The following is a 25,101-nucleotide window of genomic DNA, read 5'->3' on the forward strand; positions in this document are numbered from 1 at the left end:
ATGAAGCTAATGGAGAGAGCTGTGCTTTAGAATAGCTCATCTACAGCACTGATGAAGCTAATGGAGAGAGCTGAGCTTTAGAATAGCTCATCTACAGCACTGATGAAGCTAATGGAGAGAGCTGTGCTTTAGAATAGCTCATCTACCGCACTGATGAAGCTAATGGAGAGAGCTGTGCTTTAGAATAGCTCATCTACAGCACCGATGAAGCTATTGGAGAGAGCTGTGCTTTAGAATAGGTCATCTACAGCGCTGATGAAGCTACTGGAGAGAGCTGTGCTTTAGAATAGCTCATCTACAGCACCGATGAAGCTAATGGAGAGAGCTGTGCTTTAGAATAGCTCATCTACAGCACCGATGAAGCTAATGGAGAGAGCTGTGCTTTAGAATAGCTCATCTACAGTACTGATGAAGCTAATGGAGAGAGCTGTGCTTTAGAATAGCTCATCTACAGCACTGATGAAGCTAATGGAGAGAGCTGTGCTTCAGAATAGCTCATTTACAGCGCTGATGAAGCTAATGGAGAGAGCTGTGCTTTAGAATAGCTCATCTACAGCGCTGATGAAGCTAATGGAGAGAGCTGTGCTTTAGAATAGCTCATCTACAGCACTGATGAAGCTAATGGAGAGAGCTGTGCTTTAGAATAGCTCATCTACAGCACTGATGAAGCTAATGGAGAGAGCTGTGCTTTAGAATAGCTCATCTACAGCACCGATGAAGCTAATGGAGAGAGCTGTGCTTTAGAGTAGCTCATCTACAGCGCTGATGAAGCTAATGGAGAGAGCTGTGCTTTAGAATAGCTCATCTACAGCACTGATGAAGCTAATGGAGAGAGCTGTGCTTTAGAATAGCTCATCTACAGCACCGATGAAGCTAATGGAGAGAGCTGTGCTTTAGAATAGCTCATCTACAGCACTGATGAAGCTAATGGAGAGAGCTGTGCTTCTGAATAGTCTGAAGGACAGAGCTTCATACAGCACCTCAGCAGAGCTTCAGTCGCCCTCTAGTGGACAGAGTGAGTATGACCTCAGACATTTCCTTCACTCTCTGAGTTCACAGCGCCATCTGGGGGCACTGGGCTTATCTGCGTTTCTCAGCTGATCTCAGATCAGCTCAAGTGAGTGTGGAATGAACCCAAACCCAGCGTATGAGGGGCGTATTTGTCTCTGTCTGCGTTCATACTGCACTGGAGAGAGAGACTTACCTCATCACACACCTGGGAGACACACTGGTGACGGGTCAGGAAAAGAGCAGCACTCTGGAGTGATTCCACTGCTGTATTTATTACACCCCAACTCATTACACACACACCAGTGTACTTACAATACCACCATGTACAACAGTAATTACTCAGTAATAACATTGTGAGGTTATATCAGAGAGATCAGACATTTATCATCAAGCACTTTATAATGTTTGTATTTACATTTCAGATAATAGACCATATTTTGTTAATGATGTCCTTTTGTTCATGACATTTCATGTCAACCCGCTCTGAGTTGAACAAATACAGTCCTTTGATTTCAGCCGATGTTTACCCACAATGCCACAGTGCTATTTTACACTTACAGACACCTTCAGTGGACAGATCCGCACAGTCCCCAGAGTACTAAAGAAAGGAAACAGTCTCTCAGTGAAGGAGTGTTTAAAAGTGTAGAGAGGAGTGTTGTCACTGGGGTCAGAGAATGACACCTTCCCCCTGTCCCAGTCCAGCTGCACTTTGACCCTCTGGAGTTCCCTCTGCACAGTGAGGACTGTAGGTGGGGAGGTCATGGCTCTGTATTCCCCACTGGTCAGCTCTATACCCCACACTCCTCCTACTGGGCTCAGAATGAAGACCCCTTTCCTGCTGAAGGACTCTTTAACCACACCCACCATCCAGGCCACACCCCCCACTTCTACATCCCAACAGTGTCTCCCTGAGCTGAATCCCTCAGAGCCCAGCACACACAACCACCCAACACATCTCTCTGGATTAGCAGGAACCTCCCGTCTCTCATCACTGTATCTCACACTGGTCAGATCCTCAGACAGTGAGAGGAGTGGATGTGCTGTGTTTGGGTCCAGAGTCACAGGAGCTGAAGGAACAGAGAATGAGACGTCAGCACTGATCTGCACAAAGGGAAACGTTCAGACACAATGGGCTCCTAATGATATTAATTGGGTTTCACAAGAACAACATTATAGCCTCAGATACAAGTGTGAGAGAAGCACCAGAACTAGAAGATATTAATATTTGATAAGTCACACACTGTATAATCCCTGTAAGAGGGAGCAAGACCTGTCAGTGTTTGTGTAGCTCCTGTCCTTCCCCTGAAATACAGTATCACTCTTAAAGCAGCATTTTATTATGAGCATCAGTGAGATTAAGGACTGGTGCTCAGTCTCTTCACTCCAGGGCTCTCACACAGACAGGACCAATATGACTCTGACTGGCTTCATCAGCTTGTGGAAAGCATGCTGAAGATTCCCCCTGTACAGTGACAATGTGGAGCTCCCTGCCCCCAGTACTCACTGTATTGAACAGTCTCCAGCATCTTCTTCCACACTCTGTACTTCAGATTGCCCAGGTGCTTGGCCACATCAATCAGCGGTCCTGAGACCTTCTCTGGATCCCCCAGTGTGCACTGGGCTCTGCAATAATATTCAGGAGTCACTTGTGCTGTGGGCATGCCTTCATTACCATAGAAGATTATCAGCAACAACATGATATCTTCATTCTGTAAGAAAATGGCTCCATCCCTCCCAGTGTTCTGCCACACAGCCCCACTGAGAGACACACACTCACAGCCTCACTGAGAAACACACACTACAGCCCCACTGAGAGACACACACTCACAGCCCCACTGAGAGACACACACTCACAGCCTGACCCCACTGAGAGACACACACTCACAGCCTGACCCCACTGAGGGACACACACTCACAGCCTGACCCCACTGAGAGACACACACTCACAGCCTGACCCCACTGAGGGACACACACTCACAGCCCCACTGAGGGACACACACTCACAGGAGGGGGGGGGGGGTCATTCTAGATGGAAATAGTTTTTTACTTACTTTAATAATTTCAATGTTCTTCCATAGTCAGCAGTAATTATCACAGAAAGAGGCATTTCTAACACATTCCACAGTTCCTCACTGATAGAACGCAAAAGGCTAATAAACTACTTTTGATATTTAATCTGATGAGAGTTTGTTTACCTGTTTTGTGTGTCCTTGTACTTCTGAAATAAAGAGAGATTTTTTCACATTTCTACACACAAACACTGGGACCTTACATTGATGTATCAAACGCCCAAACCATTTCTGCAAATATTAAGCACATTCTCTGGGTTTCGACTCAGAACACAAATCCACTCAAATCACACTTTTTGAAAAACTTTCCACACAATTCTCTACTTTCGGCACAATTCTCATGAATGTAATTTCTTGTATTCACATGGAAAGCACTACTTTTCAAAATGCTAAACACAAATGACCATCTGGCCAAATTACCTCCTCACCAGTTTAGACACTCGTCACATAAATCACAACTTACACGAATAAAAGGGCCACAGATACGTAAATCACAACTTACACATGAATAAAAGGGCCACAGATACGTAAATCACAACTTACACATGCATGAAAGGGCCACAGATACGTAAATCACACCTTACACATGCATGAAAGGGCCACAGATACGTAAATCACAACTTACACATGAATAAAAGGGCCACAGATACGTAAATCACAACTTACACATGAATAAAAGGGCCACAGATACGTATGCTCTGCTGTATTGGTGAACAGTAGATGCCAAAGCTGCAGTGAGAGTCAGAGTAAGAGATGGAGGAGGGGTAGGAGTTCTCCAACACCAGGCCAACCCTGGACCCTACAATACTGCCCATCTGATCACCTTTTGGCCACCCTCCACAACATCATGACTCCACCAGCACAGATGAGCCAGAGCAGCCCACGTGGGTTATCATCTGGGACAACGTTAGTTTCCACCGGGCTGCTCTGGTCCACAACTGCTTCCTTGCCCACCCTGTATTTTCCAACATTTGTTTCCCACCATATTCACCATCTAATGGAAGAACATTTCTCTGCATGGTGATGGAAAGTTTAGGACCAGAATCCACACAGAGATGCCCCTTCTAAAGACAAAGGAGGAGGTATGTGGTGGTGTTCCTACAGAAACACTCCAGGGTTGGATACCTCCTGCCAGGAGATACCTTCCACTGCCTGGCCAGGGAAACATCACCTGTGATGTGGATGAGGTTCTGTGGCCAGACAGAACGAACGACAGGATGCAGCCAAAATGTGTTTTTCTTTCATTATGATTCATTATGACATTATAATTTAGTCTACTGTATAAAGTATTTGTAGAGAACACCTTGAACACCAAGAGCATGTGTTGAAAGGTTTTCATTACTTTTGGGAAAAAAAAGATTTTGTTATTTTTTTGGTGTGTTTGTAGAACATGTTACAGTAGTATATTATAAAATACTGTATAAAACAATCAGCTACTGTCCATAGCTTGTATGTGCAACACTGAAAATGCAGAAGGCGTAAGCCCACTGATAAGTAAAACTATTCATAATCGTGTTTTTCATTTAGCAAATCTGTGTTCAATAAGTGAGGTTTATTCATTTAGCAAATCTGTGTTCAATAAGTGAGGTTTATTCATTTAGCAAATCTGTGTTCAATAAGTGAGGTTTATTCATTTAGCAAATCTGTGTTCAATAAGTGAGGTTTATTCATTTAGCAAATCTGTGTTCAATAAGTGAGGTTTATTCATTTAGCAAATCTGTGTTCAATAAGTGAGGTTTATTCATTTAGCAAATCTGTGTTCAATAAGTAAGGTTTATTCATTTAGCAAATCTGTGTTCAATAAGTGAGGTTTATTCATTTAGCAAATCTGTGTTCAATAAGTGAGGTTTATTCACAATGCATGTGTGTGTCATTTTCACACAAATTTGATTTGGAGAAGTGGGAATATGGTTTCAACAGAAAAGTTTCATTTAATAAGAGATTTGTGCAGTTTTTCCAGCATGGTTAATGGTATTGCAGTTTTTGTTTAGAGTTTTCAGAACTTGAGGTATGGTTTCAGAAAACATGTGGAAAGAATAAAAAAAACCCTGAATTATCACTGTAGCGAAAACTCTGTCCTTGAACGTTGCGTTGGACACCACATTAATAACTTTAAGTAACTTTATATATGACATGACATAGAACAAGGGTAAAATGGTGTAAAAATATATTTATATAAGTTACATATACTATAGTGGACACCATGCATAAATATATATATATATATATATATGTATATATATATATATATATATATATATATATATATATATATATATATATAGCATTAGCTTTAAATAAATGTCAGGTCCTAAAAACTGTCATATATCATGTGTTGATGTTGGATAGGGTAGCCCTTTACAATACAATAGCATTCTTGCAGTGCATTAGCTTTGTAAATACCATATGTAATGTAATATAATATTTTTGTATTTACTTACTTTAGGAAGACATTGTTACTGTGTATTAACCACAAACACACACACACACACACACACACACACACATACATACACACACTCAAACTCACACACATACACACACACACACACACACACATATACATACACACACACACACACACACACACACACACACATGAACACACACACACACACACACACATACACAGACAGGCTACATCATCACTCACACACAAACACACACACAAACCCCATCCTCCTCAACCTCACATAAGCCTATAATACATAAATATATGAACAATATAACTGTACAGTTCAACCCAGTCAAATGAGAAACACAGCACAAGTTTGGTTAAATAAAACATCCAAATGAATAATTATCACTACTTTGAGTAAAACCTGAAAAATACAGATGCAGGGACAAATAGGCCCAATATGCAGAATGTCCCCTTTAACACACAATGTCCACTACAGTGGACAGATGCTTTTTCAGTCACAGAAAAAGACAACCTTATTTGACTGAGAACCTTTTTTTACCTATCTGCATAGCTTAGAATAGAAAGGTTGACATTAATGGCATTTGGCAGAGGCTCTTATCCAGACCGAAGTGCAGTTGATTAGACTAAACAGGAGACAATCCTCCCCTGGAGCAATGCAGGGTTGAGGGCCTTGCTCAAGGGCTCAATGGCTGTGCTGATCTTATCGTGGCTACACTGGGGATCGAACCACTGACCTCGCGTGACCCAGCCATGTACCTTAACCACTACGCTACAGGCCGCCTGATTTAGCTCAGATTAATGGTGGTTCTCCACTTTCGTCTGTCATTTTGAACGTATGATGTCATAGCTCAAACAGACAATGATACATAAGGACAGGAATCATATCACATTTTATTAAGACTCGAGAGGGTGCAACCACTGGTGGTTTGAGCATGTAAACACAAACTAAATTATTACAAATGGCTTCTAAATATCTGTCCACTGTAGTGGACAACATGCATGAAAGGGCTAACCCTGTTATACATGTGTCCAGTGTGTGGATGTTGTATGAAAGGGTTAACACTGTTATACATGTGTCCAGTGTGTGGATGTTCACTGATCTAAATTTATCCTGCTGGATAAAGTTTTGAAGAGATATTTGGAAGTTACATGAAAAGGGGGCTTTGATACTATATTGTATAAATGAATGTGCGTCAGCATTAACAGCCGTCTGAAAAGAGTCCCACAGACACAGAGTGAACGGGTCTTACCTGCAGGAATGAGACATCTTCAGCTCCCAGCTCCTGTTCTATGGCTCTGATCTGTTCTGAAAGGGATGATATCTCTTCTGTCATCTTCTCAATCTTCTCCTTCATCTTCTGACTCTTCTGCTCCTCTTCCTCCCTCAGTGCAGTGATCCTGGCTGTCTCTTCATCTTTTAGGAACTGCTGAAGTTTCTCAAACTCCCTCCTTATCTGTCTCTCTGTGTGCTGGGCCTGGCTCTGGAATAAACATTATTCACCATCATTTCAGCACAATCCAGTGCTGCATTTTCAACACTGTGATTTAAAGACCTCAGTACAGTACCTTTATGTGCTCTGCTGTTTGATCACAGAGTAGTTTCACTGCATTAAAGGCTTTTAGCTTCTTCTGCAGTGGAGCCAGTGCAGTCCTGAGTTTCTCCTGGAAATAAATGACAGAGTCTGACAACAGACAGTAAGCTTCACTGCATACACAGACAGCACAAGAGCCCCTGTTCAGACAGAGAGGAGCCAGAATGGAGACTCAGGTCACAACTTGTGTAAAAACAATGTGTTAATTGACACATACATATCTGTGCATTGATTCTATGACATGTAAACAGGAATGACTACAACAGATATTCTGTTGAAGGGTCTAAGGTCCAGGAATGTGTAAATTAAATTGTTCCAAGTTTCATGTAGTGTTTAGTCTCTTTATGACACAGTGATCTGCCCTGTAAGGCCACATACACTCAGTGAGCACTTTATTAGGTATTTATTAGACTTGTTTCTTAGACTTCTGCTGCTGTAGCCTATCCAGTTAGAGGTTTGATGCGTTGTGTGTTCAGAGATGCTCTTCTGCATACCACTGTTGTAATGTGTGGTTATTTGCATTACTGTCACCTTCCTGTCAGCTTTGACCAGTCTGGCCATTCTTGTCTCTAATTAACAAGGTGCTTCTGTCTGCAGAACTGCTGCTCACTGGATTTTTTTGGTTTTTCGCGCCATTCTCTGCAAACACTAGAGACTGATGTGTGTGAAAATCCCAAGAGATCAGCAGTTTCTCAGATACTTGAACCACCCTGTCTGGCACCAAGAATCATTCCACGTCAAAGTCACTTAGATCACATTTCTGACATTCTGACATTTGGTCTGAAAAACAGCTGCACCTCTTGACCATGTCTGCATTCCTTCATTCATTCAATTGCTGCCACATGATTGGCTGATTAAATATTTGCATTAACAAGCTGATGTAGAGGTCAGTGATCACTTGAATGTATATCTGACCATGAACTTTGACCCCTCCTGTCCCATGCTGAGCACTGCTCCCTAACACAGCTCTGAGAATGTCTCCACACTCCTGCCCCTCCCTCCTGTCTCTCTGTCAGTCATGTGATACGTAGTGAGGAGCTTAAACTGCAGTCAGGCCTGAGAACTAAAATGGATCCTTTTGAGATTATAACCCTTTGGAAATACAATAACTACTTCATTAGAAATTCACAATCATGAAAAATATTAAGATTCAATATTAATTATATTTCCAGCACAAATATATATATTTTTTTAGTTCCAAGGCCCTGTAGATGACAGCACTACAAAGCTTAACTTAAATTAAAATGTAAGTGAAATTTGTAAATTATAAAAGTCATTTAAATCTAAATCATATTATGAGACAGTTACCTTATTTTCTTCTGCAGCCTCCTGAACTGGTCGAAATTTGTGGTTTTCATGTTTTTTTGAAGTTTGACAGACAAAGCAGACGGGTATTTGATCCTCCAAACAGAAGAGTTTGAGTTTCTCACTGTGCAGACTGCAGAGCACCTCAGATCCTGCTTCAGCTCTCTGACTTCTCTCCTTTAAGAATGACTCACAGGCATTCCTCAGAGACAGGCTCGGGAGAGGTGGATCCATAGAAGCTCTTCTTCTGCAAACTGGGCACTCCTGAGATCCCTTGTCTCTCCACCAATGCTGCAGACAGGCCTCACAGAAGCTGTGACTGCATCTCAGGACAACAGGATCCCTGAAGATTTCAGAGCACACAGGACAGGAGAGCTCCTCTTCCAGGAGAGAAGGTCCAGACGCCATTCTGTCCCGTCTGTTCTGAGCTCAGTAATGGCTTCTGCTAAATCTGTAGTTCAATTTCACTTCCTGCTGTTACACAAGCAGCAGGTAAAAATAATAAATGTCTTTAAATTTCTGTTTCTCAGTCTGTTTTTGTTCCTGTATCTATAGTCTAAGTTATCTATAAGTAATTATGTTTATGAGCTAATAAGTTCCTTAATTTCTGGAAAATATACAGTAGAAAACATATGAGATCCCCAGTTCCAAAGCTTCGTCTTAGCATGAGAAACTGTATGTCCCTCTTCATGTGAGATGCACCCAATTATAGAGACACCATTTCCTGCAGTTGGCAGCAATGCATCACTGAGGTCTGAACGGCTTATCTGCCAGCAGCAGCAGCTCTCATGTGTTCATCAAAATGGAGTCTCATTCCCCAGATAAACTCAAGTACACACCCTCCCTTACAAACATGATTCACACACAGATGCAGAGCTGGAGTCCACAATCCATTCCTCTTCATAATATCGTCACTGATGAAGCTAATGGAGAGAGCTGTGCTTTAGAATAGCTCATCTACAGCGCTGATGAAGCTAATGGAGAGAGCTGTGCTTTAGAATAGCTCATCTACAGCACTGATGAAGCTAATCTCCGTCAGTGAGTCACTCCATGCCGCACGAGCAGCCTCACTCTCCTCTGTCCTCATTCTTCTAGATCTCTCTGCTGCCTTCAACACTGTGGATCACTCCATCCTCCTGTCTGCCCTGTCAGCAATGGGCATCTGTGGCACAGCCCTGGACTGGATTGAGTCCTACCTCTCTGGTCGCTCCTTCCAGGTTGCCTGGGCTGATTCGGTATCAACACCTCGGCCCCTCGCCACAGGAGTTCCCCAGGGCTCAGTCCTTGGCCCACTTCTTTTTTCTCTTTACACTTGCTCCCTTGGCCCTGTGATCACTGCACATGGGCTATCCTACCACTGCTACGCGGACGATACCCAACTCTTCGTCTCGTTCCCGCCGTCTGATACGCAGGTTTCAGCCCGTATCTCTGCTTGCCTGAGGGACATGCAGAGCTGGATGGACAACCACCATCTAAAGCTCAACCCAGGTAAAACTGAAATGATATTCATCCCTGCTAATACCTCTCCCCATCTGGATCTCTCCATTTCCCTTGGGGATACCACACTCACGCCGTCACCCAGTGCAAGGAACCTCGGCGTGGTGATGGACAGCAGACTGTCCCTTTCCGAGAACATTGCGGCGGTGACCCGGTCTTGCAGGTTCTTCCTATACAACATACGGAGAATCCGCCCCTTTCTCACCCCCTACTCGACCCAGCTCCTGGTCCAAGCGATGGTTCTGTCCCGCCTGGACTACTGCAATTCCCTCTTGGCTGGCCTCCCAGCGTCCGCCATCAGACCCCTCCAACTCATCCAGAATGCAGCAGCTCGTCTGGTCTTCAACCTTCCCAAATACTCACACGTCACCCCCCTGCTTACTTCCCTCCACTGGCTGCCTGTCATGGCTCGCATCAAATTCAAAACATTGGTGCTAGCCTTCCAAGCAGTTAAGGGGTCTTCCCCAGCTTATCTGCAAAAAATCATCAGACCCTACACCCCTGCCAGACCTCTTCGTTCAGCCTCCACAGGCCGCTTGGCACCTCCCCCTCTCAGAACCTCCACCTCACGCTCATGACTACTGTCTGTTCTGGCCCCACGGTGGTGGAACGAACTCCCCGTTGAGGTCAGAACTATAGAATCTCTCCCCACCTTCAAGCGCAAGCTGAAGACACACCTCTTCAAGCAGCACCTCTCCCCATCCCTCCCTACCTCCCTGTGAACTTTAATTGTTGTCTCTGTGACTTGCTTTGTGTATCGGTATTTTTAGTTGGCTAGGTAAGCAGTGTTTGGATAGTTAACTTTGGTCACTTTTGCTCTGTTTGTTTGTTTGTTTGTTCAAAAAAAAATAAAAAATAAAAAATAAAAAATGGCCCTCATCCTTATCTTTGTTGTACAGGTAGCAGTTGAAATTGTACTTCCCTCTAGGGTCTTTCAGCGAACTTATCCCTGGTTATGGGTATGCACTTTGTTGTACGTCGCTCTGGATAAGAGCGTCTGCCAAATGCCAATAATGTAATGTAATGTAATGGAGAGAGCTGTGCTTTAGAATAGCTCATCTACAGCGCTGATGAAGATAATGGAGAGAGCTGTGCTTTAGAATAGCTCATCTACAGCGCTGATGAAGCTAATGGAGAGAGCTGTGCTTTAGAATAGCTCATCTACAGCACTGATGGAGCTAATGGAGAGAGCTGTGCTTCAGAATAGCTCATCTACAGCACTGATGAAGCTAATGGAGAGAGCTGTGCTTCAGAATAGCTCATCTACAGCGCTGATGAAGCTAATGGAGAGAGCTGTGCTTTAGAATAGCTCATCTACAGCACTGATGAAGCTAATGGAGAGAGCTGTGCTTTAGAATAGCTCATCTACAGCACTGATGAAGCTAATGGAGAGAGCTGTGCTTTAGAATAGCTCATCTACAGCACTGATGAAGCTAATGGAGAGAGCTGTGCTTCTGAATAGCTCATCTACAGCGCTGATGAAGCTAATGGAGAGAGCTGTGCTTTAGAATAGCTCATCTACAGCACTGATGAAGCTAATGGAGAGAGCTGTGCTTTAGAATAGCTCATCTACAGCGCTGATGAAGCTAATGGAGAGAGCTGTGCTTTAGAATAGCTCATCTACAGCACTGATGAAGCTAATGGAGAGAGCTGTGCTTTAGAATAGCTCATCTACAGCACTGATGAAGCTAATGGAGAGAGCTGTGCTTCTGAATAGCTCATCTACAGCGCTGATGAAGCTAATGGAGAGAGCTGTGCTTTAGAATAGCTCATCTACAGCACTGATGAAGCTAATGGAGAGAGCTGTGCTTTAGAATAGCTCATCTACAGCACTGATGAAGCTAATGGAGAGAGCTGTGCTTCTGAATAGCTCATCTACAGCGCTGATGAAGCTAATGGAGAGAGCTGTGCTTTAGAATAGCTCATCTACAGCACTGATGAAGCTAATGGAGAGAGCTGTGCTTTAGAATAGCTCATCTACAGCACTGATGAAGCTAATGGAGAGAGCTGCGCTTTAGAATAGCTCATCTACAGCACTGATGAAGCTAATGGAGAGAGCTGTGCTTTAGAATAGGTCATCTACAGCACTGATGAAGCTAATGGAGAGAGCTGTGCTTTAGAATAGCTCATCTACAGCGCTGATGAAGCTAATGGAGAGAGCTGTGCTTTATAATAGCTCATCTACAGCGCTGATGAAGCTAATGGAGAGAGCTGTGCTTTAGAATAGCTCATCTACAGCACTGATGAAGCTAATGGAGAGAGCTGTGCTTTAGAATAGGTCATCTACAGCACTGATGAAGCTAATGGAGAGAGCTGTGCTTTAGAATAGCTCATCTACAGTACTGATGAAGCTAATGGAGAGAGCTGTGCTTTAGAATAGCTCATCTACAGCACTGATGAAGCTAATGGAGAGAGCTGTGCTTTAGAATAGCTCATCTACAGCACTGATGAAGCTAATGGAGAGAGCTGTGCTTTAGAATAGCTCATCTACAGCGCTGATGAAGCTAATGGAGAGAGCTGTGCTTTAGAATAGCTCATCTACAGCACTGATGAAGCTAATGGAGAGAGCTGTGCTTTAGAATAGCTCATCTACAGCACTGATGAAGCTAATGGAGAGAGCTGTGCTTTAGAATAGCTCATCTACAGCACTGATGAAGCTAATGGAGAGAGCTGTGCTTTAGAATAGCTCATCTACAGCACTGATGAAGCTAATGGAGAGAGCTGTGCTTGTGGGGCTTTGAGCACCGTTCACCCTTTTCACTCAGCAGGCCTCCAGGCTGTTTCTTGCTTCATAAGGACTGTGCAGCTACAGTTGTGTTCAAATAAATAGCAGTGCGTTAAAAAAAGCGAATGAAGTACAAATATTCTTTAATAGCTTTTAGTTCAATATTTTAAATGTAGTGGAAACATTACACATTCAATTCCAAATCAAAGCATTAGCAAATTTGATCAAGTCTGTGTTATTCTTTTACAGGAAGCAAAGAAAAGGAATATTAATCTGTAAAAAAAAAAAAAACAGCGTGTCAACATTTTTCTCTTCAAACTCTCTTCAAACTGTTTAAACTGAAGAAATCTTTCAAGATTTAACTTCATTTTGAATTACTGAACTAATATTTAGTTAATACTGTAAAGTAAGAATGCTTTCAAAAATAGAAATGTTAATAGTTCATTTTTATCAGGAGAAAAATCTGAATCAACTCAATATTTGGTGTGACCACCCTTTGCATTCAAACCAGCATCAATTCTTCTCGGTACACTTGCACAAAGTCAGGGGTTTTGTAGGCATATAGTCAGGTGTGTGATTAACCAATTATACCAAACAGGAGCTAATGATCATCAATTTAATATGTCGGTTGAAACACAATCATTAACTGAAACAGAAACAGCTGTGTAGGAGGGTTAAAACTGGGCGAGGAACAGCCAAAATCATGTCATACACCATGGCAAGATTGAGCACAGCAATAAGTCACACGGTAGTTATACTGCAACAGCCAGGTCTCTCCCAGGCAGAACTTTCAAGGCAGAGAGAGGTTTCCAGATGTGCTGTTCAAGCTCTGTTGAAGAAGCACAAAAAAACGGGCAACGTTGAGGACCGTAGCCGCAGTGGTCGACCAAGGAAACTTAGTGCAGCAGATGAAAGACACGTCATGCTTACTTCCCTTCACAATCGGAAGATGTCCAGCAGTGCCATCAGCTCAGAATTGGCAGAAACCAGTGGGACCCAGGTACACCCATCTACTGTGCAGAGAAGTCTGGTCAGAAGTGGTCTTCATGGAAGAATTGTGGCCAAAATGCCATACCTCCGACGTGGAAACAAGGCCAAGCGACTCAACTATGCATGAAAACACAGGAACTGGGGTGCGGAAAAATGGCAGCAGGTTCTCTGGACTGATGAGTCAAAAGGTTAAATATTTGGCTGTAGCAGAAGCCAGTTTGTTCGCTGAAGGGCTGGAGAGCGGTACAAGAATGAAGCATGGTGGAGGTTCCTAATGTTGGGCTGCTCAGAGGCACCGGGAGAAAAGCACGGGGTGCAAGTTGTGATCAGGACGAGCACACTGACACACAACTGCCCCTACATGCTGATTCACATGACTGTATTTTCACAAAAACAGCAGTGCTCCAGCAGTCCTTGTGCCAGGATAGGGGGGCTCTTCCTGGGGGAATTTGGGGATGGTGGGTCAGCCTGGGCAAATAAGCCACTGGACGATTCTTTCTGGAATTTTCTCTTTATTATTTTTCATGAAATTAGTTTTGTAAATTACTAAAAATTTTAGATTCCATCATGATGTTTAAACGGCATGGCAGCTACCAAACAGGCATGAGATTACATCCATTCAGACCTGACCTTCCTGTCACTGCACTGAAGATGCTGCACATCCTTGGAAGGATGAGTCCCAGGTGTGCTGGTCTACAGGGCAGTAATGGCCCATGTGTGCTGGTCTACAGGGCAGTAATGGCCCATGTGTGCTGGTCTACAGGGCAGTAATGGCCCATGTGTGCTGGTCTACAGGGCAGTAATGGCCCATGTGTGCTGGTCTACAGGGCAGTAATGGCCCATGTGTGCTGGTCTACAGGGCAGTAATGGCCCATGTGTGCTGGTCTACAGGGCAGTAATGGCCCATGTGTGCTGGTCTACAGGGCAGTAATGGCCCATGTGTGCTGGTCTACAGGGCAGTAATGGCCCATGTGTGCAGGGCAGTAATGGGCACTGAGCTTAACTGTGTTTCTCTTCTGATTCCAGCTCAAGTGAGTGTGGAATGAACCAAAACCCAGCGTATGAGGGGCGTATTTGTCTCTGTCTGCGTTCATACTGCACTGGAGAGAGAGAGACTTACCTCATCACACACCTGGGAGACACACTGTTGACGGGTCAGGAAAAGAGCAGCACTCTGGAGTGATTCCACTGGTGTATTTATTACACCCCAACTCATTACACACACACCAGTGTACTTACAATACCACCATGTACCACAGTAATTACTCAGTAATAACATTGTGAGGTTATATCAGAGAGATCAGACATTTCTCATCAAGCACTTTAGAATGTTTGTATTTACATTTCAGATAATAGAAAATATTTTGTTAATGATGCCCTTTTTTCATGACATTTGAAGTCAACCTGCTCTGTGTTGAACAAATACAGTCCTTTGATTTCAGCCGATGTTTACCGACAATCCCACAGTGCTATTTTACACTTACAGACACCTTCAGTGGACAGATCCGCACAGTCACTTGTGCTGTACTAAAGAATGGAAACAGTCTCTCAGTGAAGGAGTGTTTAAAAGTGTAGAGAGGAGTGTTGTCACTGGGGTCAGAGAATGACACCTCCCCCCTATCCCAGTCCAGCTGCACTCTGACCCTCTGGAGTTTCTTCTTTACAGTGAGGTGTGTAGGTGGGGAGGTCATGGCTCTGTATTCCCCACTGGTCAGCTCTATACCCCACACTCCTCCTACTGGGCTCAGAATGAAGACCCCTTTGCTGCTGAAGGACTCTTTAACCACACCCACCATCCAGGCCACACCCCCCACTTCTACATCCCAGCAGTGTCTCCCTGAGCTGAATCCCTCAGAGCCCAGCACACACAACCACCCAACACATCTCTCTGGATTAGCAGGAACTTCCCGTCTCTCATCACTGTATCTCACACTGGTCAGATCCTCAGACAGTGAGAGGAGTGGATGTGCTGTGTTTGGGTCCAGAGTCACAGGAGCTGAAGGAACAGAGAATGAGACGTCAGCACTGAGCTGCACAAAGGGAAATGGTCAGACACAATGGGCTCCTAATGATATTAATTGGGTTTCACAAGAACAACATTATAGCCTCAGATACAAGTGTGAGAGAAGCACCAGAACTAGAAGATATTAATATTTGATAAGTCACACACTGTATAATCCCTGTAAGAGGGAGCAAGACCTGTCAGTGTTTGTGTAGCTCCTGTCCTTCCCCTGAAATACAGTATCACTCTTAAAGCAGCATTTTATTATGAGCATCAGTGAGATTAAGGACTGGTGCTCAGTCTCTTCACTCCAGGGCTCTCACACAGACAGGACCAATATGACTCTGACTGGCTTCATCAGCTTGTGGAAAGCATGCTGAAGATTCCCCCTGTACAGTGACAATGTGGAGCTCCCTGCCCCCAGTACTCACTGTATTGAACAGTCCCCAGCATCTTCTTCCACACTCTGTACTTCAGATTGCCCAGGTGCTTGGCCACATCAATCAGCGGTCCTGAGACCTTCTCTGGATCCCCCAGTGTGCACTGGGCTCTGCAATAATATTCAGGAGTCACTTGTGCTGTGCGCATGCCTTCATTACCATAGAAGATTATCAGCAACAACATCATATCTTCATTCTGTAAGAAAATGGCTCCATCCCTCCCAGTGTTCTGCCACACAGCCCCACTGAGAGACACACACTCACAGCCCCACTGAGAAACACACACTACAGCCCCACTGAGAGACACACACTCACAGCCCCACTGAGAGACACACACTCACAGCCCCACTGAGAGACACACACTCACAGCCTGACCCCACTGAGAGACACACACTCACAGCCTGACCCCACTGAGAGACACACACTCACAGCCTGACCCCACTGAGGGACACACACTCACAGCCCCACTGAGAGACACACACTCACAGCCTGACCCCACTGAGGGACACACACTCACAGCCCCACTGAGAGACACACACTCACAGCCTGACCCCACTGAGAGACACACACTCACAGCCTGACCCCACTGAGGGACACACACTCACAGCCTGACCCCACTGAGGGACACACACTCACAGCCTGACCCCACTGAGGGACACACACTCACAGGAGGGGGGGGGGTCATACTAGATGGAAATAGTTTTTTACTTACTTTAATAATTTCAATGTTCTTCCATAGTCAGCAGTAATTATCACAGAAAGAGGCATTTCTAACACATTCCACAGTTCCTCACTGATAGAACGCAAAAGGCTAATAAACTACTTTTGATATTTAATCTGATGAGAGTTTGTTTACCTGTTTTGTGTGTCCTTGTACTTCTGAAATAAAGAGAGATTTTTTCACATTTCTACACACAAACACTGGGACCTTACATTGATGTATCAAACCTCTAAACCATTTCTGCAAATATTAAGCACATTCTCTGGGTTTCGACTCAGAACACAAATCCACTCAAATCACACTTTTTGAAAAACTTTCCACACAATTCTCTACTTTCGGCACAATTCTCATGAATGTAATTTCTTGTATTCACATGGAAAGCAGTACTTTTCAAAATGCTAAACACAAATGACCATCTGGCCAAATTACCTCCTCACCAGTTTAGACACTCGTCACATAAATCACAACTTACACATGAATAAAAGGGCCACAGATACGTAAATCACAACTTACACATGAATAAAAGGGCCACAGATACGTAAATCACAACTTACACATGAATAAAAGGGCCACAGATACGTATGCTCTGCTGTGTTGGTGAACAATGGATGCCAAAGCTGCAGTGAGAGTCAGAGTAAGAGATGGAGGAGAGGTAGGAGTTCTCCAACACCATGCCAACCCTGGACCCTACAATACTGCCCATCTGATCACCTTTTGGCCACCCTCCACAACATCATGACTCCACCAGCACAGATGAGCCAGAGCAGCCCACGTGGGTTATCATCTGGGACAACGTTAGTTTCCACCGGGCTGCTCTGGTCCACAACTGCTTCCTTGCCCACCCTGGATTTTCCAACATTTGTCTCCCACCATATTCTCCATCTAATGGAAGAACATTTCTCTGCATGGTGATGGAAAGTCTAGGACCAGAATCCACACAGAGATGCCCCTTCTAAAAGCAAAGGAGGAGTCATGTGGTGGTGTTCCTACAGAAGCACTCCAGGGTTGGATACCTCCTGCCAGGAGATACCTTCCACTGCCTGGCCAGGGGAACATCACCTGTGATGTGGATGAGGTTCTGTGGCCAGACAGAACGAACGACAGGATGCAGCCAAAATGTGTTTTTCTTTCATTATGATTAATTATGATGTTATAATTTAGCCTACTGTATAAAGCATTTGTAGAGAACACCTTGAACACCAAGAGCATGTTTGTAGAACATGTTACTGTAGTATATTATAAAATACTGTATAAAACAATCAGCTACTGTCCATAGCTTGTATGTGCAACACTGAAAATGCAGAAGGCGTAAGCCCACTGATAAGTAAAACTATTCATAATCGTGTTTTTCATTTAGCAAATCTGTGTTCAATAAGTGAGGTTTATTCATTTAGCAAATCTGTGTTCAATAAGTGAGGTTTATTCATTTAGCAAATCTGTGTTCAATAAGTGAGGTTTATTCATTTAGCAAATCTGTGTTCAATAAGTGAGGTTTATTCATTTAGCAAATCTGTGTTCAATAAGTGAGGTTTATTCATTTAGCAAATCTGTGTTCAATAAGTAAGGTTTATTCATTTAGCAAATCTGTGTTCAATAAGTGAGGTTTATTCATTTAGCAAATCTGTGTTCAATAAGTGAGGTTTATTCACAATGCATGTGTGTGTCATTTTCACACAAATTTGATTTGGAGAAGTGGGAATATGGTTTCAACAGAAAAGTTTCATTTAATAAGAGATTTGTGCAGTTTTTCCAGCATGGTTAATGGTATTGCAGTTTTTGTTTAGAGTTTTCAGAACTTGAGGTATGGTTTCAGAAAACATGTGGAAAGAATAAAAAAAACCCTGAATTATCACTGTAGCGAAAACTCTGTCCTTGAACGTTGCGTTGGACACCACATTAATAACTTTAAGTAACTTTATATATGACATGACATAGAACAAGGGTAAAATGGTGTAAAAATATATTTATATAAGTTACATATACTATAGTGGACACCATGCATAAATATATATATATATATATATATGTATATATATATATATATATATATATATATATATATAGCATTAGCTTTAAATAAATGTCAGGTCCTAAAAACTGTCATATATCATGTGTTGATGTTGGATAGGGTAGCCCTTTACAATACAATAGCATTCTTGCAGTGCATTAGCTTTGTAAATACCATATGTAATGTAATATAATATTTTTGTATTTACTTACTTTAGGAAGACATTGTTACTGTGTATTAACCACAAACACACACACACACACACACACACACACACATATACATACACACACACACACACACACACACACACATGAACACACACACACACACACACATACACAGACAGGCTACATCATCACTCACACACAAACACACACACAAACCCCATCCTCCTCAACCTCACATAAGCCTATAATACATAAATATATGAACAATATAACTGTACAGTTCAACCCAGTCAAATGACAAACACAGCACAAGTTTGGTTAAATAAAACATCCAAATGAATAATTATCACTACTTTGAGTAAAACCTGAAAAATACAGATGCAGGGACAAATAGGCCCAATATGCAGAAAGTCCCCTTTAACACACAATGTCCACTACAGTGGACAGATGCTTTTTCAGTCACAGAAAAAGACAACCTTATTTGACTGAGAACCTTTTTTTACCTATCTGCATAGCTTAGAATAGAAAGGTTGACATTAATGGCATTTGGCAGAGGCTCTTATCCAGAGGGAAGTGCAGTTGATTAGACTAAACAGGAGACAATCCTCCCCTGGAGCAATGCAGGGTTAAGGGCCTTGCTCAAGGGCTCAATGGCTGTGCTGATCTTATTGTGGCTACACTGGTGATCGAACCACTGACCTCGCGTGACCCAGCCCTGTACCTTAACCACTACGCTACAGGCCGCCTGATTTAGCTCAGATTTATGGTGTTTCTCCGCTTTCCTGTGTCATTTTGAACGTATGATGTCATAGCTCAAACAGACAATGATACATAAGGACAGGAATCATATCACATTTTATTAAGACTCGAGAGGGTGCAACCACTGGTGGTTTGAGCATGTAAACACAAACTAAATTATTACAAATGGCTTCTAAATATCTGTCCACTGTAGTGGACAACATGCATGAAAGGGCTAACCCTGTTATACATGTGTCCAGTGTGTGGATGTTGTATGAAAGGGTTAACACTGTTATACATGTGTCCAGTGTGTGGATGTTGTATGAAAGGGTTAACACTGTTATACATGTGTCCAGTGTGTGGATGTTGTATGAAAGGGCTAACCCTGTTATACATGTGTCCAGTGTGTGGATGTTGTATGAAAGGGTTAACACTGTTATACATGTGTCCAGTGTGTGGATGTTCACTGATCTAAATTTATCCTGCTGGATAAAGTTTTGAAGAGATATTTGGAAGTTACATGAAAAGGGGGCTTTGATACTATATTGTATAAATGAATGTGCGTCAGCATTAACAGCCATCTGAAAAGAGTCCCACAGACAATGAGTGAACGGGTCTTACCTGCAGGAATGAGACATCTTCAGCTCCCAGCTCCTGTTCTATGGCTCTGATCTGTTCTGAAAGGGATGATATCTCTTCTGTCATCTTCTCAATCTTCTCCTTCATCTTCTGACTCTTCTGCTCCTCTTCCTCCCTCAGTGCAGTGATCCTGGCTGTCTCTTCATCTTTTAGGAACTGCTGAAGTTTCTCAAACTCCCTCCTTATCTGTCTCTCTGTGTGCTGGGCCTGGCTCTGGAATAAACATTATTCACAATCATTTCAGCACAATCCAGTGCTGCATTTTCAACACTGTGATTTAAAGGCCTCAGTACAGTACCTTGATGTGCTCTGCTGTTTGATCACAGAGTAGTTTCACTGCCTTAAAGGCTTTTAGCTTCTCCTGTAGTGGAGCCAGTGCAGTCCTGAGTTTCTCCTGGAAAGAAATGACAGAATCCACACTTTACTGAGGAAACAGACAGACAGTAAACTTCACTTCCTACACAGACAGCACAAGAGCCCCTGTTCAGACAGAGATGAGCCAGAATGGAGACTCAGGTCACAACTTGTGTAAAAACAATGTGTTAATTGACACATACATATCTGTGCATTGATTCTATGACAGGTAAACAGGAATGACTACAACAGATATTCTGTTGAAGGGTCTAAGGTCCAGGAATGTGTAAATTAAATTGTTCCAAGTTTCATGTAGTGTTTAGTCTCTTTATGACACAATGACCTGCCCTGTAAGGCCACATACACTCAGTGAGCACTTTATTAGGTATTTATTAGACTTGTTTCTTAGACTTCTGCTGCTGTAGCCTATCCAGTTAGAGGTTTGATGCGTTGTGTGTTCAGAGATGCTCTTCTGCATACCACTGTTGTAATGTGTGGTTATTTGCATTACTGTCACCTTCCTGTCAGCTTTGACCAGTCTGGCCATTCTTGTCTCTAATTAACAAGGTGCTTCTTTCTGCAGAACTGCTGCTCACTGGATTTTTTGGGTTTTTCGCGCCATTCTCTGCAAACACTAGAGACTGATGTGTGTGAAAATCCCAAGAGATCAGCAGTTTCTCAGATACTTGAACCACTCTGACCAAGAATCATTCCACGTCAAAGTCACTTAGATCACATTTCTGACATTCTGACATTTGGTCTGAAAAACAGCTGCACCTCTTGACCATGTCTGCATTCCTTCATTCATTCAATTGCTGCCACATGATTGGCTGATTAAATATTTGCATTAACAAGCTGATGTAGAGGTCAGTGATCACTTGAATGTATATCTGACCATGAACTTTGACCCCTCCTGTCCCATGCTGAGCACTGCTCCCTAACACAGCTCTGAGAATGTCTCCACACTCCTGCCCCTCCCTCCTGTCTCTCTGTCAGTCATGTGACACGTAGTGAGGAGCTTAAACTGCAGTCCGGCCTGAGAACTAAAATGGATCCTTTTGAGATTATAACCCTTTGGAAATACAATAACTACTTCATTAGAAATTCACAATCATGAAAAATATTAAGATTCAATATTAATTATATTTCCAGCACAAATATATATATATTTTTAGTTCCAAGGCCCTGTAGATGACAGCACTACAAAGCTTAACTTAAATTAAAATGTAAGTGAAATTTGTAAATTATAAAAGTCATTTAAATCTAAATCATATTATGAGACAGTTACCTTATTTTCTTCTGCAGCCTCCTGAACTGGTCGAAATTTGTGGTTTTCATGTTTTTTTGAAGTTTGACAGACAAAGCAGACGGGTATTTGATCCTCCAAACAGAAGAGTTTGAGTTTCTCACTGTGCAGACTGCAGAGCACTTCAGATCCTGCTTCAGCTCTCTGACTTCTCTCCTTTAAGAATGACTCACAGGCATTCCTCAGAGACAGGCTAGGGAGAGGTGGATCCATAGAACCTCTTCTTCTGCAAACTGGGCACTCCTGAGATCCCTTGTCTCTCCACCAATGCTGCAGACAGGCCTTACAGAAGCAGTGACTGCATCTCAGGACAACAGGATCCCTGAAGATTTCAGAGCACACAGGACAGGAGAGCTCCTCTTCCAGGAGAGAAGGTCCAGACGCCATTCTGTCCCGTCTGTTCTGAGCTCAGTAATGGCTTCTGCTAAATCTGTAGTTCAATTTTACTTCCTGCTGTTACACAAGCAGCAGGTAAAAATAATAAATGTCTTTAAATTTCTGTTTCTCAGTCTGTTTTTGTTCCTGTATCTATAGTCTAAGTTATCTATAAGTAATTATGTTTATGAGCTAATAAGTTCCTTAATTTCTGGAAAATATACAGTAGAAAACATATCGTGAGATCCCCAGTTCCAAAGCTTCGTCTAGGCATGAGAAACTGTATGTCCCTCTTCATGTGAGACGCACCCAATTATAAAGACACCATTTCCTGCAGTTGGCAGCAATGCATCACTGAGGTCTGAACGGCTTATCTGCCAGCAGCAGCAGCTCTCATGTGTTCATCAAAATGGAGTCTCATTTCCCAGATAAACTCAAGTACACACCCTCCCTTACAAACATGATTCACACACAGATGCAGAGCTGGAGTCCACAATCCATTCCTCTTCATAATATCGTCACTGATGAAGCTAATGGAGAGAGCTGTGCTTTAGAATAGCTCATCTACAGCACTGATGAAGCTAATGGAGAGAGCTGCGCTTTAGAATAGCTCATCTACAGCGCTGATGAAGCTAATGGAGAGAGCTGTGCTTTAGAATAGCTCATCTACAGCGCTGATGAAGCTAATGGAGAGAGCTGTGCTTTAGAATAGCTCATCTACAGCACTGATGAAGCTAATGGAGAGAGCTGTGCTTTAGAATAGCTCATCTACAGCACTGATGAAGCTAATGGAGAGAGCTGCGCTTTAGAACAGCTCATCTACAGCACTGATGAAGCTAATGGAGAGAGCTGCGCTTTAGAATAGCTCATCTACAGCGCTGATGAAGCTAATGGAGAGAGCTGTGCTTTAGAATAGCTCATCTACAGTGCTGATGAAGCTAATGGAGAGAGCTGCGCTTTAGAATAGCTCATCTACAGCGCTGATGAAGCTAATGGAGAGAGCCGTGCTTTAGAATAGCTCATCTACAGCGCTGATTAGAGTTAAACAGGCAACTATTGTTTAGGACACTGCGGGGATCAAGAGAGCATTAGGTCAATAAACTATATCCACCTACTTAATCCAGCTCCTGGTCTAAGCGATGGTCCTGTCCTTGTTTTTCTGAACTGATTACTCAACAGGGTCCAAGTTCTTATCTATGTGACACAGGGAACTACCCTTCCCTCTAGGGTTTGCAACACACTTGTGCCTGCTTATCCACTCTGCTAAATGCCTGCAATGTACTGCAAAAGTCAGGGGCCCGGGTGCCATATTGGCAGGGAAATGGAGACATACCCGTGTTATCAGCGTATTCACACCAGGGCAAACACCGACACCAGGGCAAACACCGACACCAGGAGGATGGGCGTATTCACACCAGGGCAAACACCAACACCAGGAGGATGGGCGTATTTACACCAGGGCAAACACCAACACCAGGAGGATGGGTTACTGGTCACACAACACCAGAGCCTGGTCTCAGGGTCTTGGTTGAGACGTTCAGTTTGCCCGTTAGACTGGGGATGGTGCCCAGAGGACAGACTAAGGCCCTGGTGAGAGTACAGAACGCTTTCCTAAACCGTGAGGAGAACTGGGGACCTCTGTCAGTCACAACGTCTGTGGGGAGACCGTGGAGGTGAAAAACATGAGATACCGTTAACTTAGCCGTGTCAGAAGCAGTGCGGCAAGTAGGATGAAATGTGCTGCCTTGGAGAATGGACTAACTAATGAGTGTGTTGCACTCTGAAGGCAGGAGAATGGACTAACTGATGAGTGTGTTGCACTCTGAAGGCAGGAGAATGGACTAACTGATGAGCGTGTTGCACTCTGAAGGCAGGAGAATGGACTAACTGATGAGCGTGTTGCACTCTGAAGGCAGGAGAATGGACTAACTGATGAGCGTGTTGCACTCTGAAGGCAGGAGAATGGACTAACTGATGAGCGTGTTGCACTCTGAAGGCAGGAGAATGGACTAACTGATGAGCGTGTTGCACTCTGAAGGCAGGAGACCAGTGACAGGGTCTAGAGCCATGTGAGACTGGAGCGACCAGGACCAGGCAAGGGGCGGAGCAGTGCGTTAAGGTGTTCGGCACGCGAGAGTTTTATGACCCGTGAGGACCAGGAGAGGGTGCCCCGCCCCCTACAGCCCACGGCACCACTCCTCTAGAGCCAGCTTGATCACCTGCAGCTCTCCAGGGCCGACAGGACCTCGTAGTTCACCTCAGGATGGGTTAAGCCATATTTATTCAGGTTTAATGTAAACTACAGCATTCGGCCCAAATTCATCTGTTACTCCCAGCTGCGCTCCACACAGCCTCATTCAGACCCAGCTGAGCTCCACACAGCCTCATTCAGACCCAGCTGAGCTCCACACAGCCTCATTCAGACCCAGCTGAGCTCCACACAGCCTCATTCAGACCCAGCTGCGCTCCACACAGCCTCATTCAGACCCAGCTGAGCTCCACACAGCCTCATTCAGACCCAGCTGAGCTCCACACAGCCTCATTCAGACCCAGCTGAGCTCCACACAGCCTCATTCAGACCCAGCTGAGCTCCACACAGCCTCATTCAGACCCAGCTGAGCTCCACACAGCCTCATTCAGACCCAGCTGAGCTCCACACAGCCTCATTCAGACCCAGCTGAGCTCCACACAGCCTCATTCAGACTTCAGCCTGTGAATACATACCCTCACCCAGCAC

At 43.7% G+C, this 25,101-nt stretch overlaps 2 protein-coding genes across 2 annotated transcripts; both read right to left on the minus strand.

Moving 5' to 3' along the window:
- Nucleotides 1–1,264: 1,264 nt before the first annotated feature.
- Nucleotides 1,265–9,000, minus strand: LOC133128311 (E3 ubiquitin-protein ligase TRIM35-like). The gene is made up of 6 exons (XM_061241701.1): nt 8,403–9,000; nt 7,069–7,164; nt 6,753–6,983; nt 3,207–3,229; nt 2,516–2,634; nt 1,265–2,078 (listed from the first exon to the last, which is right to left on the minus strand). The coding sequence occupies exons 1-6, from the start codon at nt 8,805–8,807 to the stop codon at nt 1,555–1,557; spliced, it is 1,398 nt and encodes a 465-aa protein (XP_061097685.1). The 5' UTR covers nt 8,808–9,000; the 3' UTR covers nt 1,265–1,554.
- Nucleotides 9,001–14,794: 5,794 nt separating this feature from the next.
- On the minus strand, nt 14,795–22,696 carry LOC133128309 (E3 ubiquitin-protein ligase TRIM35-like). Its single transcript, XM_061241698.1, has 6 exons — nt 21,972–22,696; nt 20,628–20,723; nt 20,312–20,542; nt 16,910–16,932; nt 16,045–16,163; nt 14,795–15,607 (listed from the first exon to the last, which is right to left on the minus strand). The coding sequence occupies exons 1-6, from the start codon at nt 22,374–22,376 to the stop codon at nt 15,081–15,083; spliced, it is 1,401 nt and encodes a 466-aa protein (XP_061097682.1). The 5' UTR covers nt 22,377–22,696; the 3' UTR covers nt 14,795–15,080.
- Between the last annotated feature and the right edge of the window lie 2,405 nt (nt 22,697–25,101).

The sequence above is a fragment of the Conger conger genome, chromosome 5, assembly GCF_963514075.1.
Source record: "Conger conger chromosome 5, fConCon1.1, whole genome shotgun sequence".
Taxonomy (NCBI): Eukaryota; Metazoa; Chordata; class Actinopteri; order Anguilliformes; family Congridae; genus Conger; species Conger conger.